This window comes from Eubalaena glacialis, chromosome 16, assembly GCF_028564815.1.
Source record: "Eubalaena glacialis isolate mEubGla1 chromosome 16, mEubGla1.1.hap2.+ XY, whole genome shotgun sequence".
Classification (NCBI taxonomy): Eukaryota; Metazoa; Chordata; class Mammalia; order Artiodactyla; family Balaenidae; genus Eubalaena; species Eubalaena glacialis.
Window position 1 is genome coordinate 13,664,424 of NC_083731.1, and position 17,867 is coordinate 13,682,290.

Here is a 17,867-nt window from a genome sequence, read left to right on the forward strand (position 1 = left end):
AAAAGATGGTATAACTTTTTGGTTTTTTGGCTTGTAAATCATTTTTCCTCCTATTTGATTTAAAGGCAACTGTGTAAAGTAATACTTGTAAATATGTGTTGATGGGCACAAAATGGATAAGGATATCATTTCTATAAAAATAATAGCACAAAGCAGGGTGAAGAAATGGAGCTATAGGAAAAAAGATTTGTATACTATTGATATTATATTGGTATAAATCCAAAGTAGATTATTATATATTAAAGTGTTAATTATAATCCCCAGGGCAATCACTAAGACAATCACTCAAAGAAAATACAATAAGAGAAATAACAAAGGAATTAAAATAATACACTAGAAAATATCTGTGTAATCCAAAAGAAGGTTGTAATGAGAAAAACATTAAAGACATTAGACATATAGAAAACAAATAGCAAAATGGCACATGTAAATCATACCTTATCAGTAATTTTATTTAACATAAGTGAATTGAACATTCCAATTAAGAGAAAGAGATTGGCAGAATAGATAAGAAAAAAAAAGATCCCATTATATGCTGTCTGCAAAAGACACACTTTTAAAGACACAAATAGGTTGGAAGTATAAAAGATATATCATGCAAACAGTAAAAGAGAACTTCAGTGGTTATACTAATATTAGACAAAATAGACCTTAAAACAAAAATTGTTACTAGAAACAAATAAGAACATTTTATAATGATAAAAGGGTAAATCCATCAAAAAGATATGGTCATTATAAACATATATGCACCTAACAACAGAGTCCCAAAATACATGTACCAAAAACTGACAGAATTGAAGAGAGAAATAGACAATTCAACAATAATAGGTGGAAATTTCAATAACTCATTTTCAATAATGGATAAAACAACTGGTAGATGATCTCAGGAAATGCAAATCTTGAACAACACCATAAACCTATAGACCTAACAGACATTTTTTAAACACTCTACTCAACACCAGAAGAATATATATTCTTCTCAAGCACACATGGAACATTCTCCAGGATATGCTATATGTTAGGCCAAAAAACAAGGCTGAATAATTTTACATGTATATTACTAAAATGTAATGAATTAAAAATCAATGGCCAGGGAATCTTTTAAGTGATTTACAAGCATTATTTTATTTAATTCTCAAAAGTATCCTGTAATGTATGATATGATTAGGTATAAGAAGTATGATTAGGTATGGTGATTATCCACTTATTGCAGATGAAGAAACTATAGTAAAGAGGGTTATATACCCTGCCTAAGATTGAACAGTTAATAAGAGACAAAGGTAGGAGCTACAATTAATGTTTTCATGTTTGAGGTCTCAGGGTAAACGTTTTCACCCAATCTCTACAAGGTCCCTTCTATAATTCACTCTGACAGCATCCTATTCTCTTTCTTCATAAAGCTTTTCACAATGTGAAATTATAGTTCTGGGTCTGAAGATAGACAAGTGGATAATATAAGTAGTGTGAGCAACTTGTTCTTGTTTGCCTGAGACTTTCCTGGGGTTGACACTGATAGTCCCAAGCACTGGAATTCTCTCAGTCCTGAGAAAATCTGGGTGGTTGGTCACACTAAGGAATAAATAAGCTACAAGTGTTAGCTCACTGATGCCACACAATTAGGTGTTCCCTTCATAAGTCGTAAGAGCTATCACCCAGGAGGTAAGCGTGCTGCAGCCAACCTTCTTTCCCCCAACAGCCCTAAGTGTCTTATAAACCACAGGTGGGTCTCTGTTTACCCACTACAAGGCACCCTTCTCAGTCACCATGGAAACACCATACAGAAACTAAACAAAGATGGGATCTTTAACCCAGCCTTTGAAAAAAAAAAAAGAGGCTCTCCAAGAAAGCATTACCATTTTGGAAGGAAGGGAGACTGCATTATTGTTTCTTTACTTGTTTATTCTGCTTCTTTCCAGAAGCTATTTACTCCATAAGAGCAGGGGACTCACATTTTCACTCACCATCAAACATTCAGCATCTAGCAAATGCCTGACATCTGGACATCTGGTGCGTATTCAATAAATACTTGAGCCAGTGATCATGTAACTTCTAAGTCTTGCTCTTAATCACCATCTATTACCTGCCTTGATTTAATACTTTAATTTTCCTGCCTTAATAGAAATACAAACTAATAGTATGAACTATTCACAACATCGCAGGCATGATGTTATCCTAGTAAATTGACAGAATAAGCTTTTGAGGTAATTATTCCCATTTTCCAGATGAAGGAACTGAGGATAAGAGAGATGAAAGAACTTGTCCAAGACCTCAAAGTTTATCTGTATTTGTTCCACAAATGTGTGCTATAATTTCTCAATTCTATCATCCTTCTGGCAAGAAATATTTCTGTACCCATACAATGGAAAACACAGAATATCAGGTGTTTGATATACGCTTCTTATAGAGACCACTTCTCCATGCCTCTGATATTGTTTATCATACCAATCTGGTAAGCTAAATATTTTTCATATCTGACATAAAGGCAGTCCCAGCCGGGCCCCTCTCCTATTAATAAAGTGCAAATTGACACAAAGTTATGTAAGGCTACAGTAGTTGTAATAATAACCTCTGAATTCATTAAGCACTGACAAATTTTGAGTACATAATCATAACTTGCCAAACTCTTTTTCTTCTTCTAGTTTTTAGGAGGCAACCAAAAAATGCAATTTCATTCATTATTTTATTTCTTATTTTATTTTAGTGTCCATAACCAATATGGCTCTAAAACCTCTCCTTTTTTCTTCTTTTTTTAAGAGAATCCTCCAGTGTACATGCATGCTATTTAAACTAAGCTCCCTAAAGCTGAATACAATTTATCTTCAAACAGCAGAGAGGAAGGAGGGCAGAAATCTTCAAATATATATAAATTCATAGCCAGCTTCTATCAAACTCCTGCCCTTGTCAACTAGTTTAGAACACAATTTTCCAAATGCCACTGCTTTCTGGGATTCAGGAGAGGGTAAGAGAGCTCTTTCATTTCATTAGATTTGTGTCAACTCCATCCTGAGTTTCTAGCAATAGGGACTCTCAGAAAAATATGCTGAGCTTCCCTTCAGGTCTGGGATGCTGTGATTCTGGCATCGCAAAGCACCAAAAGTAAATAAAATGGCTCACATTGTGTTCCAGGCACAAGGGGGCCCAAGAGATAGGATGAGAAATCCAGCTGATGTGCCCAAGACCCTACCTCCAATTGCATGCTGCTGTTTTCTCAATATTCAGAGCTGCAGCCATGGCCAAATTGCACACTTAGAGCCAAATTCTCCCCTCAGTTCTGTGTAGGCAACTTCATCCAAAGTCACTAGGTGTAGAGCGCGTATCTAAAAGTGACATTTGGCAATAGCGCCATGGAGTTCTCTTATCTGCCACGTACTAACTATGCAATAAGTGCCTTTCTACCAATTTCTACACAAACGTGAGCCTGTTTGCTACTCTCAGATGGCAGCACTTGCTGTACAATTTCCTCACTTTTTAAAGATTTTTGTGTTTTGCCAGTCAGGAACACATTTTGCAAGTCCCTGGCAAACACAAGTGTACTTTCTTCTTGGCTTCAACACTTGTGGAAGCCAGATGAAAGGAACAGCTCGCAGGGAAAGCTTTGGATTTCATCAATCCATCGATGAAGTAGTCCTCTGCCTCTCAGTCAGGTTTTTAAGGGATTGTGTTTCCTTAACTGAAGAAGTAAAAGTGCAGAAGAGGATAAGTGAAGAAAAGAGTCAAAGGTTTGCCTCATTTGAGGAGTATTTTTGGATCCTTCCCTCTACTCTACCCCCCAACAGGCTAAGTTGGCGGTTTCCACATCCCATGTGCATCTCATATCTTATTGTGTGTGTGTGGGGGGGGGGATTTGCTAGGTATTGTCTGATGCGGGCTCTCTGAGGCAGAGCCAATATCATGTTTATCTCCGTATTTCTAGCCTAGAGCAAGGAGTCTGGCAGTCAGGTCAAGATACATTTATTGTCCACCTACTCTGTGCTAGGCACCGAGCCTCCTCCAGAGATAGAATGTCCTCCCCTTGAGAAACTTAGAGTCTAGTCAGGACATGCATGCACCAGCATAACATTTATGCACAAGGCAACCAGAGGTTACATAGAGTATGACCAAGATGCCGGAGGGAACACAGCAGATGGGTTCGTAATCCTGGTGGTATAGTCAAGAAGACCGCTGGGAGAAGACTATGCCAGAGCTGAGCCCTGAAAAGAAAGAGGAATTAAGTCAAGAATTAGCAGGGAGGGAGGGAGTTCCAGACATGGGCAGCAGTGTGAACAGAGGCAAGAGGGCATAGAACACTATGCAATTTGCCCTGCAAACTTCAAGGCCCAGGCTGGGAACAGCAGGCCATTAACACCAGAGAGGTGGGCAGTATCCAGGTAACCAAGGATTTTTTTTAACCTTATCATTTTTGAGAAAGATAGACATTGAAAGAGTTCAACCCTAAGGGAAACAGGCTCATATCTATGCTTTAAACTGTTCAAACTGGGAAATTAATAGAGGCTGGCTTTTATTTGTGAAAGATTGAAAACAAAGGGCCCAGCTGGGAGGCAATTGTAATCATCTTGGTGAAAAGCCATGGGAGCCTGTATTAGGGCTGAGAGTAAGGCTACGCAAGAAATATTGAAAAGGCAGAATGGGAAGGACATTGTGCCGGGTGAGAGGCAGGAAGTGAGTGGCTTGAGGTACTCATTAGACCTTGAGATATATGAGCTTGAAGCTCAGAGAAGCGTGAGGGATTAAGATTAAACTATGTGACTCCTAATTTTATAGGAGCTGAAATTATCCTTGGAAGTAGATGAGATTTCCCATGAAGAACTCTTGTTAAAAGAGAGACCCAGTAGCTGGGAATCTTTGGGGAAAAACTATCATTTAAGGGGTGAGCTGGGGAGCAGGTGCCCCTGAAGGTGATGAGGAGACATTTCAGAGACCTGCATGTGAGACAAAGAGAGTGTGAGGTCCTGGAGGCTCAGGGACTTGCAAAATGTGTAAAAGATTTTCATAGAAAAGGCAGAAAACAGTGTCAATGCCCCATTGTGGTAAAGTCAATATAGAGTCATGTCCAATAGCTTTGGCAATAAGGAAGTCTTTGAAGACCTTTTCTGTGGCAGAGACACACATGCATATTGTTTAATAAATACATGAATGAATAAATGAATGAATGGATAAGACCAAGTCTTCAGAGACTCTCTTCCCTTAGGATATAAAAAGTGATGCTTAATTTGTTGGGTGAAAGTTGATTTTCAAAGGAGCCCAAATCTCTAGCCTTATAAACTCTTAATTAGTATTGGTGACACAAAACAAGTCATTCTGTTTCAAGCTTTTTCTTATTGACTTTTCTTCTCCATACCCTTTGCCGTGCATTTTAATAATGATAGATGAAGCAAGTCTTAAGGTGGAAATGCAGAATCCAAGGATACTCTCCCTTCATCACTTGCCACAAATAGGACCCACCTCCACATTTACACGTACATTTGGGGTCACAGGTCAGCAGAGCTGTTTGGAAGCATGGAAAACTAGATGCCACAGGGTCAGAATTTTAACACCAGCCCTTTCTTGGAGCAGCCCAGTGTCTTGATTTGAAGTAACAGACTAATGGGCTTCAAAATTTTCTTCCACTTTAAAGTTTTTTTCTAGAGTCTTCACTCTCAAATGCTATTGGAGCATCCTAGATTCACTCAGTAAGTGCTCAACGAAGATTCTGGTCGTTAATTCAGTCCTTTGAGACTAAAAGTTTTATTCTTTAGCTAACAGAACTGTTTGCTGTTTGCTCCAGAACCAAGCTGAGATTTATTTTGCTTTCTGCAGTTGCTCTTCATTTCTGCTTTCCCTGTTTGTACATATGCCTTCACTTTATATTCCTGCCTTTCTCTCTGGACGTCTGAGAAACACTGGTCCCCGCCAATGCGCACACCCATGCTGACTGATCCATGGAATGGTACCAAAATCCACTCCTCCATATTTTGACTCACTGCAGAGAGGAGGCATACTGCCAACTTTGTAGCTTCCTGTGTTCGAAGAGTGACAGGAAAGCAAGATGAAGGAGTAAGAAAAGAATTAGAAGTGTGGTTACAGCTGATTAAAGTGTGGTTCCCAGCACAGTGAGAGGAGAAACAACAAACAAATGACCTGGCTGATTTCGCCATAAACATGCACATCTCCTTCACGTATTCCCAGATTTTTACATCTACTGATGTCTTGCCTGCTGTATTCAGACGATGCACCATATGGACAGAGGCAATGTTTTCCTTAATCCTGAGTGGAGTGTACAGCCTGAACTATCAAAGTTCCACCACCAACACTAACAATAAAAAGAAATGGTATTGCCACTGCAAAACAGTGATTCGCTTTCAGTATGGAAGCTGCTAAGGGCAGGACTCCTGTTTATGTTATGTACCGTTCTCAGAGCTCACTGGGCAGTGACTAAATGGCAAAACGAGGGAGCCCATCTTCTTTCACCGATATCATACATTTCAGCCCTTTATGATCACCTAAATTCCCCGTGCTTCCAAGGGCTGGTGCTTTGGAACTGCTTTGCAAAGGTATTTTAAAAGATTTAATTGCAGGAAACAAGCAGAGTTTTGAAGTTCAGAAATCAAGTTTTATTAGCTAATATTCTGGGCCCCCAAAGAAACAACTGTCCACCAGTTGATATTCTAGAAAGAAAAGAACTCTCTGTTAGGTTCAGTCAATGGGACAGTCCCTCACTCCTGTCTCAATAAACCTGAGCCCTAACTTGCATGGATTTTCAGATACACCTCCACTGAATTTGTCAAATGGCAGCCCTTTCCACTCTGCTTTGGCATGCAGAGTCCCTTGGTTTTCTTTCAAGGAGATTTTCAGGAGTCCCAGAGTAGTGATTCTGACATCCTATCATTGCAAGAAATGCTTAAGAAATATATAACATCTCTACCAATGTGAATTAAAATTAATTGCCTTTTTGAGAAATTTGCAATATTATCTGGATATATCTAGAAAAAAACCTTGAGTTGATGTTTAAGAAATATGACGAACAACCCAAGAATACTGATGTTAATTGCATTTTAGGAATTTTGCAACATGTCTGGGATATCAGTAGATAACTGTAAGATGTTATAGACTGGAGCTGAGAACCAGTCCTTAATGATGACAAAATCTCCCAACAGAATTACTGGTAATAAGGGTTGATGCAGAGAAAAAGAAAAATGGCATAAGCAGCTATTTCTTTTTCCAAATAAACAACATTGTTTACTCTTAGAACTTTCTTGTTTACCTCATTAAATTTTAAGACTGTTGGACAAAGTCAGTGTCTTATGTTATCAGTCTTTGAGAGTGAAATTTACAGCATTCATAGCTGTTATTTCATGATAAAAAACATTTATTATTGCTATGCCCTTTGATCTAAATAGGGCCATGGGCTGCTAAACCGTTATTTTTACAAATAGAGAGGAATTAAAAGATGACACCCAGGCACAAAGGAGAGGAAAGGTCCATAATCTGTGCGAGAATAAAAGTACTCTGAAGAAATGTTCGAGAAAAGATCAGCTGTTTTGTATACGCCTGACCCTGCCCTTGAAACTAAAGGAGGCTGCCTGACATATCGCCTCCACCTCACAGCTCCTTTGATTACAGCCCAATTCTGTAGACCTTTATTTCCTCAGAGGAAATTAGCAACAAGCTCTATCTCATATGCGTTTGCACTCGCACATTTAGAATGTTTCCGCCTTGAATTTACATTTAAGAGTACTAAAAACCATTGATTTCTAATTATAATGGTGAGCTGCATTTCTAAAAAATGTAAAACTCAATAACATGACTGTCATTCATATCCCTTATTCTAATGGGCACTATTAAAAAAAAAAAAAAAGCCCATTTAGAGAAGACTTCCCATTTCTAAAAGTATGGCAGGCTGAATTTTCTGTTTACCTTTGAAAGCTCCCAAAACGAATGAAAAAAATCATTTTTAAAGCATAGCTTTTTTTTTTTATAACATCTTTATTGGAGTATAATTGCTTTACAATGGTGTGTTAGTTTCTGCTTTATAACAAAGTGAATCAGCTATACATATACATATATCCCCATATCTCCTCCCTCTTGCGTCTCCCTCAGCCATCTTGGAAGTCTTGAGGAAAAAAGGAACCCCAGATGAACTGAATCCCCAAAATGAAGTAAAAGCCAGACCCCGGAGAGGTAAGGCAGCATCAAAGCCTCGATTGTCTTGAGGGTATTGGCCAAATCTTGTGACCTTGACTCTCTTTTTGGATGGATTGTCAGGGCGTAGCAGGTAAGAGATAAGAGTCAAGGTCTGCAAAGAAAAAATTTAATAGAGTTCTAAATAAAGCTGAGATTCCAAAGTGGAAGAGTAAATAATAAACAATCCTCATCCCAGGAAAGGAGAGTAAGGGAACTTAAAAGACAGTGCCTGCCATAACTTGACACTCAGTATGAGAAAAAATGAATCTCCCTGAGAATTCGTCATCACAAGTCAATCCTTATGGACACTATGGAGTTTGTGACCCACATTTATGCTTTCTGTATGTATTGAAAAACGACAAGCACAGAAAATAATTAAATATGCATCCAGATTGGTAGTAAGCTTGGACAGCTTCTCTAGAGGAATTCAACATCAAGTTGGAGCTCTAATAGTTCTCACAGATAATTCTAAGAAAAACAAGGCAATCACAATAAAAAAAAGATCACCACACACAAGAAAAAGCACACCAAGAATGAGAGATGGCAGAATTATCTACAAATTTCTCAGATACTGAACACATAATATTCTTAATATAAAAGAATTATGTTTAATATGATCTAAGAAATAAAAGATTCAGAAGCATGGAAAACAAGATATTTTAAAAAACAAATCAATGTTTAAAAGAATCCATTGGATTAAATTTTTTAAATGAAATTTAAAACTCAGTAAGATAAATTAGCAAATTCAACACAGCTGAAGAGAGAGAATGAATAAACTTAAAGATAAATCTGAAGTAATCAAACCAGAGAGAAAATTATTAAAAGTAGAAAAATGTTGAAAAGATATAGAGAAGATAGGCTGAGAAGGTTTGGAGTACATCTAAATGGAGTTTCAGAGGGACCTAATGAATAAAATTGGGATAAGGAACTATTCAAAAAAATAATGACTAATACTCTCAACAATTTTTGGAAGATACTGAGCTCATATCCAAAAAGCTCAATGATTTCCAAGCAGACTAAATAAAAAGAGATTCACACCTAGACATACTGAAAGTAAAATTATATAACAATAAAAATAAAGACCAGATATTTAAAGGAAGCAGAGGAAAAAAAGAATATCATTTATAAAGGAACAATTATACTGATGACTGACTTCTCAGCACAGCAATAGATACCAGAAGATATAATGCAATACATTGAGACAAAACAACCTTCACTCTAGAATTTCACACCCAGTACAACTAACCTTCAAGAACAAAGACAAGAGCATTTTAGAAAAGTAAAACCTGTAAGTATTAATCATATACATGCTATCCCTAACTGAAACTCTAACGGGTATGTTTCAGGAAGGAAGAAAATTAGTCCAGATGGAAGGTCTAAAATGCAAAATAGGATTCTGAGCAAAGATATTAGTAAATATATGATAAAGACAAACATTGATAATACAAAACAGTTTATTTGTGAAGATTAAAAAATATAGAAATAATAAGTGGAAAAGAACAGTATGTAAGTTGAGAGGGTGGTGATGAAACCTAAGACATTCAAAGGTTTTTGTACCATTTGAGATGAGAGTAAGGTTATTATTAATTTTAAACTGTGCTAATTAAGCATGTTAAAATATCTACAGTAGCCACTAAAAAAAAAGCACAGAGAGTAAACATCAAAAATAACTACAGAGATAAAATTCAAAAGGAAGCAAGATATTAGGGAAAAATGTTAAATAAATCAAGACATAAATTGAACAAGAAAAGGTAAAATAAAATTCCAAAGAAATAACCTAGCCAGTATTTTTTTAAGATTATTAGAGTAGGCATACACACGATCATTATATAAATACACACACACATTCTAACAGCTGAGGATGCAAAAGGATTAGTTATGTCAAATACTAACTGAAAATATCACAAAGAGAATAGATTTTAAGGTGAAAAAAGTATGAGCAGAGATAAATAATGTCTCTTCCTAATGATGAAAAGTTTAACTTACCAGTCAGTTATAACAATTTTAGACTTATGTGAAACATACTAATGTATCTTGAATTACATACATTGAAAATTTACAGGTACATAAGGAGAAATTGAAAAATTCACAAAATATTGGAATCCTTTAATACCATCTCTCATAAATTGTTAGCTCCAGTAAACAAAAAATACCGTTAAGGAGATGAAGGTTTGGACAGCATAAACTTGATTTAAATGGACATATATAATATAGAACACTGCACCAAACAACTTCAGCATAAACTTGATTTAAAAGGACATGTATAATATAGAACACTGCGCCAAACAACTTCAGAATATACCATCCTTTTAAGAACACATAAGCTATTTTTGAAAATCGTCCATATAAGAGGCCATAAAATGGGACATCCCTGGTGGCGCAGTGGTTAAGAAGCCACCTGCCAATGCAGGGGACACGGGTTCAAGCCCTGGTCTGGGAGGATCCCACATGCCGTGGAGCAACTAAGCCCATGCGCCACAACTGCTGAGCCTGTGCTCTAGAGCCTGCAAGCCACAACCACTGAGCCCGTGAGCCACAACTACTAAAGCCCGTGTGCCTAGAGCCCGTGCTCCGCAACAACAGAAACCACCGCAATGAGAAGCCTGCGCACCGCAACGAAGAGTAGTCCCCGCTCGCCGCAACTAGAGAAAAGCCTGCGTGCAGCAACAAGACCCAACGCAGCCAAGAATAAATTTTTTAAATAATTAATTTTAAAAAATGCTTTAAAAAAAAGAGGCCATAAAATACATCTCAATATATTTCAAAAGTTGGTATCATATAGATCATATTCTATAACATAAATTAAGTTAAAAATCAAAAACAAAAAGATGTCTAGAACAAGAACTGTATTTGGAAATAAAATACATGCTTCTGAAAAACACATGGATCAAAGAAGAAATCATGATGGAAAATATTAAATACATTGCTGAATAATAATTAAAGTATACACACACACACATACACAATGGAATACTCCTCAGCCATAGAAAAGAATGAAATTTTGCCATTTGCAACAACATGGATGGACTTGGACTTGGAGGGCATCATGCTTAGTGGAATGTCAGACAGAGAAAGACAAATACTGTATGATATCACTTATATGTGAAATCTGAAAAATAAAACAAACTAGTGAATATAACAAAAGAGAAGCAGACTTACAGATATAGAGAACAACCTAGTGGTTACCAGTGAGGAGGGGAAGGGGGGAGGTGCAATACAGGGGTAGGGGATAAAGAGGTACAAATTTTTATGTATAAAATAAGCTACAAAGATATTGTACAAAACAGGATATAGGCCAAGATTTTATAATAACTATAAATGGAGTCTAACTTTCAAAAATTGTGAATCACTATATTGTATGAAACTTTCATACAGTACTGCCGGGAAGGTAAACTGGTATAGTCATTTCAGTAAATGATTTGTTATACCTTGTGAAGCTGGACATGTGCATGCCTTAAAACCAGCAATTCTATTCCTTAATATAGACCCAAAGAACCTTCTGTACACATGCACCAAAATACTGGTTCGAAAATGTCCACAGACCCATTGTTTGATAGACCAAACTGGAAACAACCTAACATAAATTAACAACAGAAAACCAAAAATTGTGTTATAGTCATTCAATAGTATATGTTTGCATAAATAAATAATACAGCAGCTGCCTACACCAGCATGGGTGAATATTAAAAGCAATACTGACCAAATAAAAGCAAATTAGAAAAATATTGTATTATTCCATTTATATAAAATCCAAAACCAAGCAAAACTAAAAAAAATGTATTGCCTATGGTTACATATATGTGTGGAGGTGTAAAGAAACCCAATGGTATTAATAAATACAAAAATCAGCAGTGTTACCTCTGAAAGAAGTATGAGTTCTGAGATGTGATATGTAGAGAGGGCTTCTAAGGAACTGATACTATGTTATTATTATTATTATTATTTTTGCCTATTGTAGTTTTTTTTTAACATCTTTATTGGAGTATAATTGCTTTACAATGTTGTGTTAGTTTCTGGAGTATAATTGCTTTACAATGTTGTGTTAGTTTCTGCTGTATAACAAAGTGAATCAGCTATACGTATACATATATCCCCATATCCCCTCCTTCTTGCATCTCCCTCCCACCCTCCCTATCCCACCCCTCTAGGTGGTCACACAGCACCGAGCGGATCTCCCTGTGCGATACAGCTGCTTCCCACTAGCTACCTATTTTACATTTGGTAGTGTATATATGTCAGTGCTACTCTCTCACTTCGTCCCAACTTCCCCTTCCCCCTCCCCGTGTCCTCAAGTCCATTCTCTATGTCTGCGTCTTTATTCCAGGCTAGGTGATGGTACACAGTTTTTTATTTCCTTATTATTCTTTAAGCTGTATATATATGTATATATATGTGTGTGGGTATATACATATATCCATATACATTATGCATGTATGTCTATATATTACATTCTTTTTATATTTGATCTATTTCAACAGTCAAAAAAAATATATTTCACCAATAGTAACATCACAAAAAAAGCCAACTCTTCTGTTTTTCAGGTACCTAACAAAATTTGACCTAAGATAAATACTTAGTGGAGGTGTGGTCTTTCCGATTTAAAAATGATAATTATGTGATCTCCACAAGCCCCGGGCTGTTTCCTGTCATGGAACAAAGAGCACTAAATAAATGTTTGTTGAATTGAACTAAATTAAAATGTGTATAATACAAGGGGCAAATGTGTGACATCAGCTATTTTTGGTTGTCCATCTCAGCCTTGCTTTCTTTGTAACAGAGCTCCAATTTTCACTGTATACTTATCCCTCAACCACACAATCTATATGCTACTGGGGAAGGTGACCCCACTCTTAGCAACCAAGGCGGACTCTGATTGGCTTAAGTTATTTAGTATCTTCCAATTCTTGACAACAGTGTTTGGTTCAAAACGGTTAACAAAATATGAGCCAATGAGAGACAAGAAATGAGATACAAGAAAATATTTATGAGAGGTTTGGGGTGTGTGTGTGTGTGTGTGTGTGTGTGTGTGTGATTTGCGGGGGGTGAGGAATCCTCCTAGGTCTTCTGAAAGATACTCAGAGAGGCACTCGCTGTGTTTATTGAACATATGAACAAGACTGGCAACCAATCCCTGCCCCTAGAAGCTGCTAGAGCCACCTATGTGGCATCTGAGGAGCTAGCCTTAAATTAAGCCCCAGGTAGGTCAGGGCCAGCCCTTCTGGTAATATGGTTGACTAGATAACCTAGACCACTTGCTACAGAACACTTAGAAATGCCAAATAAAATACAACAAACATCCTTTTAAGTGCATGGCCGAGCCCAAAAGAAAGTAAGGGAAATCTCTCAGACAGGCCAGTTGATGAGAGTGGAGTCACCTTCCCCAGCAGTATGTAGGCTGCATAGGTGAGAAATGAAAATCCAAATGAAAAATAAAGTGGGAACTGAAGACCAGAGCAGGAAGGGTAGACTGGGCAAGGGGCAGAGATTGGTTGCCACTTTCTATAACCAAGAAGCTTGCATTTTACAGCCCATGTGGGGACAGGAGATGGTGGCTTAGGTCTGCAAAAAGTCAGAGAGCTGCAACTGGGACCATATGTAAAGTTTAAGGCCTAACCCTCAGAAAAATGGTGGATTAAATATATATATGTCCTCACCCCCTGTAAAAAAAAATACACACACACACACACACACTCACACACACACACACTCACACACACATCCCAGCAGCACAGGGTGATATACTGGTGAATGAAAGTTTATACAGGGTTTGTAAAAGTTTCCCCCGAGAAAATATACTCACAAATGTGCTCTCACATAGATTTGGAGTATGCATCTTTCCTACACCATGATACAGGAACCTACAACCTGAAAATTTAACATACAATATTCTTGCCAGTAATTCTCCTGAGATTCATGCCTCCCACCTCCACCCTAATGCTTAACCCGGGAGGCATGAGATTCCAACAAATAAACTCCTAAGAAAAATAAGTTCACCACCCAAAATTACCAAATAAACCCCCCAAAATTCATCATGTAAAAGTCAACAGATATATAGAAACAGATGTTTGAAAATAGATTTCAGATAATAGGACTACAAGATATAGAATAAAAATTTAGTATATTTTAAATTATTGAGGACATAAAAAGAGAAATTTAAAATATCTTAAAATTATGAGCACTATCACAAAGCCAGGGAGATTTGAAAAATTACCACCTGGAACTTCCAGGAGTAAAATAATTGAAATATAAAACCCAAAAGACAGATTAACAGATAAATAAGACCTAGATGAAGACAAAATCAGTGAACTAAAATATAGAGATAATAATTATTAAGAAAGCAGGACTAAAAAAAAGTATAAAATATGAAAGAGTCATGAAAAATAGAATATGAAAGCCAAGATTTATTCATTTCAAGTTCCAAAAGAGCTATATATTTAAGATGTGGGCAAGGCAGACAATATAGAGACCCATGGGAAGAGAGAGAAATAAGATATTTAGTGATTTTTAAAAGATGCTTGATCAAACCTTGCCTGAAGCCCTTTCCATTCCTCAGTTTTTATATTGTCAGCCTATACATTTTTAAAATTATTTAACCCCATTTATGTTGAGCATTTTGTTCTTTGCAAGCTAAGTTTTCCTAGCTGATATTGAAAGTAAGAAAATAAAGATTAGACTAAGAAAGTTTTTTAAAAAAGTACCTGACCATTAAACATCTGCAAAAATAGACTCAGACAAATCCAGCTAAAAGTTAACAGGAAACAACACTTCTCCCATGTTGCAGCTGTAAAGCATCATAACAATCACCTCTTCGGGTGACTACTGCTTTTTTACTACGATGCTTTGGTTTCTAAAATCATTAACTATCAAAAACTTTGTTAGAAATTATATCAGTAAAAATGAAACATCCCACTCTTGCCTAGAGGATCTAAGCCACTCTGATACAGAGGCAGCCTCAATTTCCAACCCAAGTGCAGAGCTTCTAATAAGGGGTTTCTGGATACAATATTCCACATTTATCTTAACTTTGTAGTTTCCAAGGAAACAGGACCTTAGATCCACTTCACAGTCCAGAGCTGATGTTAAACCCTTTGCACACAGCCCAGCTTTTCTCTGAGCCTATCCAAACACTGCTTTATTTAAATTTAACCTAAACTCCATTATCCTTCAAAATCCTGGGCTTCCCTGGTGGCGCAGTGGTTAAGAATCTGCCTGCCAATGCAGGGGGCACGGATTCGAGTCCTGGTCCGGAAAGATCCCACATGCCGCAGAGCAGCTGGGCCCCTGCGCCACAACTACTGAGCCTGTGCTCTAGAGCCCGCGAGCCACAACTACTGAAGCCCACGCGCCTGGAGCCCCTGCTCTGCAGCGGAGAGGCCACCGCAGTGAGAAGCCCGCGCACCACAATGAAGAGTAGCCCCCGCTCACTGTGACTAGAGAAAGCCCGTGCGCAGCAACAAAGACCCAACGCAGCCAAAAATAAATAAATAAAATAAATAAATTTATTTAAAAAAATCCTATAATAATCTCTGTCTTTTCCTTTATTTGGTGAGATGCCCCACAGTTCCCCTGGCAAGCAGTCTCCCTCATTGCAATGGTGCAATAGACCTGACTTTGCTGAATAAAAGGTCATTTCTGGTGATCTTAGGCTGATTAAGCTAGGACAGGAGACAGGGTGAAGCAAACCAAATAAACCAAAATATAAAATTATATTTTTAGCATTTGCCTAAAGAGAGTCATATAGAGAGGAACAGAAAAGGTAAATGCTAGTTAGAATCATTTGTTTGGACTGAAACTAGAGAGGGTTTTCATTGATGAAAGCTTCTTGGAGAAGGCCAGCCTTGAAGAGAGAGCGAGAAAGAAGTTCCTTTATGTTCCATTAAGAACATGGAACTAGTGGCAGAAGTGCTTAAAGAAAAAAAGCCCCTTTGCTTCTCTTTGCAGCTGCACATACCCTTCCAGACAGGGACACATCCTTGTTCCATGCGGGCAGCCCACGGGGCTCCCAGAAAATTGAGTGCAGCCTAAAACAAGTGCCAAAGCACACTCTGGAATCCAGCTGCCTCCCAGGTCTAGGGCTGAGCTCCTGGGCTGTATTTTCATCAGTGAACTGGCCGTCATAAATGTCAAGCCCTGATCAGCATAATCCCCTTAGCTCTTCCAGCTTAGTTCACGGCAAGGGAAGGTGGCATCAAGAAGATTTCCTATTTTGGAAAAAAAAAAATTGCTGAACTTGGGCTGGCATAATATTAGCAGTGTTAACGTTCTATATGGCTTTTATCTCCAGTAAGTTCGGGATTACTTAAGCGTTTGTGGGAATTAGATTTCTTTGTAATCAAGACAAAGCACAACATTTTGGTACCTTCTCTGATTGCTATGGATGGCTGTTTTTCAGGTGGAGGAACTAAGGAGAACATATCTGGTGTAACGCTGCAGTAAAAATAAATTAAAAAGTGAAGCATCATGAAGATGTAGCTCTCTGGTAGCCTCTGTTTCAAGAAACCCCTGCTACCCCTCTTGCCTTCTTCAGGTCCTGTGGCTTCAACCTTGAAAAATAAAGGTCATCCCCATCCCCACAATGCCTAGGTAGGCTTCTCAGAGTGCCTGGAACTCAGAGTATTTGTACAAGTGAACACAGAGGAAAACTACACAAAAAGCAAGCACAACTGCATTTTTAATAGCTTGAAAACTGTTCTACCCCTAACTAGTTCAAATTTAGATTACTGTAGCCTCCTGGGCTCTCCCAGTTCATGTGTATGCTTTTCTTGTGTTTTTTTTTTTTTATACTAAGTATTTTATCGTACGGTGCTGCCAGTGTATATAAAACAATTACCCTTGTGAAACAGAAATTCATGAATATTCAGAGAGGTAGATGTTAAGGACTGACAAAAGTACAAGTTTGTATAGTATGGCACGTGTTATAGAGACAGGCTTTTGTACTGACTTCAAATTCAGCTTTCCTTTGAATATTCACCGGTTTATGAAAAGTGGTTTAGAAAACCTTGCAAAGATTCATTTTACTACAAAAAGGAACAGACTTTCTGGGGTCTGAAGGGATTTGAAGATACTCCAGTCAGCAGGGGGTCACGTTGAGCCTTCTGCAGACAGAATTGTTTCAAATCTGCAGCTGCCTGGGAAACCTTCACAGGGTTGAGCCCGGCCTCCAGCCGGATCTGTTGAACCACTTTCTTCATGGCAGCGACGCTGGAAGGACCAGACATGACGCACGCGAGAGCTGGGAGAGATCGGCACGCCCACGTGTATGCTTTCCTAAGCAATTTTTAATGCCAAATATGTTGATTTTCTTGACTAAAAGCATACTGAAGAAAAAGCATTGTCAAGTGTGTGTGTGCGTGCGTGTGTGTGCGTGCGTGTGCGTGTGTGTTGGGGGAGAAGGGTGTTGATTCTAAACTGAACACTGAGAGATTGTTTGAGGACACAACTTTATTTTATAGCAATAGTTTTTGGCATTTTAAATAACTCAGATAGGTCATGCATGGATACCCTCTATCCTCAATGGAAAGCATCATCACCAAATTCCATCAGCTCTGCAGAAGGTGCAAAGCTCACCTCACCTGCCAATCTCTACAGGTGTCAGACTTGCATGAAAACATGACAGCCAGCATCTCAGAAAGGAAAGAGATCTGCCAATTCACCTACCTTGTATATTTCACAGACAGGAAATTTGAAAAGGTTTCAAGTCCCAAAAG

At 37.9% G+C, this 17,867-nt stretch overlaps 2 protein-coding genes across 2 annotated transcripts in view; both read right to left on the reverse strand.

The window, feature by feature from the left end:
* The window catches only part of HS6ST3 (heparan sulfate 6-O-sulfotransferase 3), a 649,716-nt gene that overhangs the window by 166,984 nt on the left and 464,865 nt on the right, over nucleotides 1-17,867 (reverse strand). The gene's annotated exons all lie outside the window — the stretch shown is intronic.
* On the reverse strand, nucleotides 17,178-17,378 carry LOC133076227 (guanine nucleotide-binding protein G(I)/G(S)/G(O) subunit gamma-5-like). Its single transcript, XM_061170747.1, has one exon. The coding sequence runs from the start codon at nucleotides 17,376-17,378 to the stop codon at nucleotides 17,178-17,180; it is 201 nt and encodes a 66-aa protein (XP_061026730.1).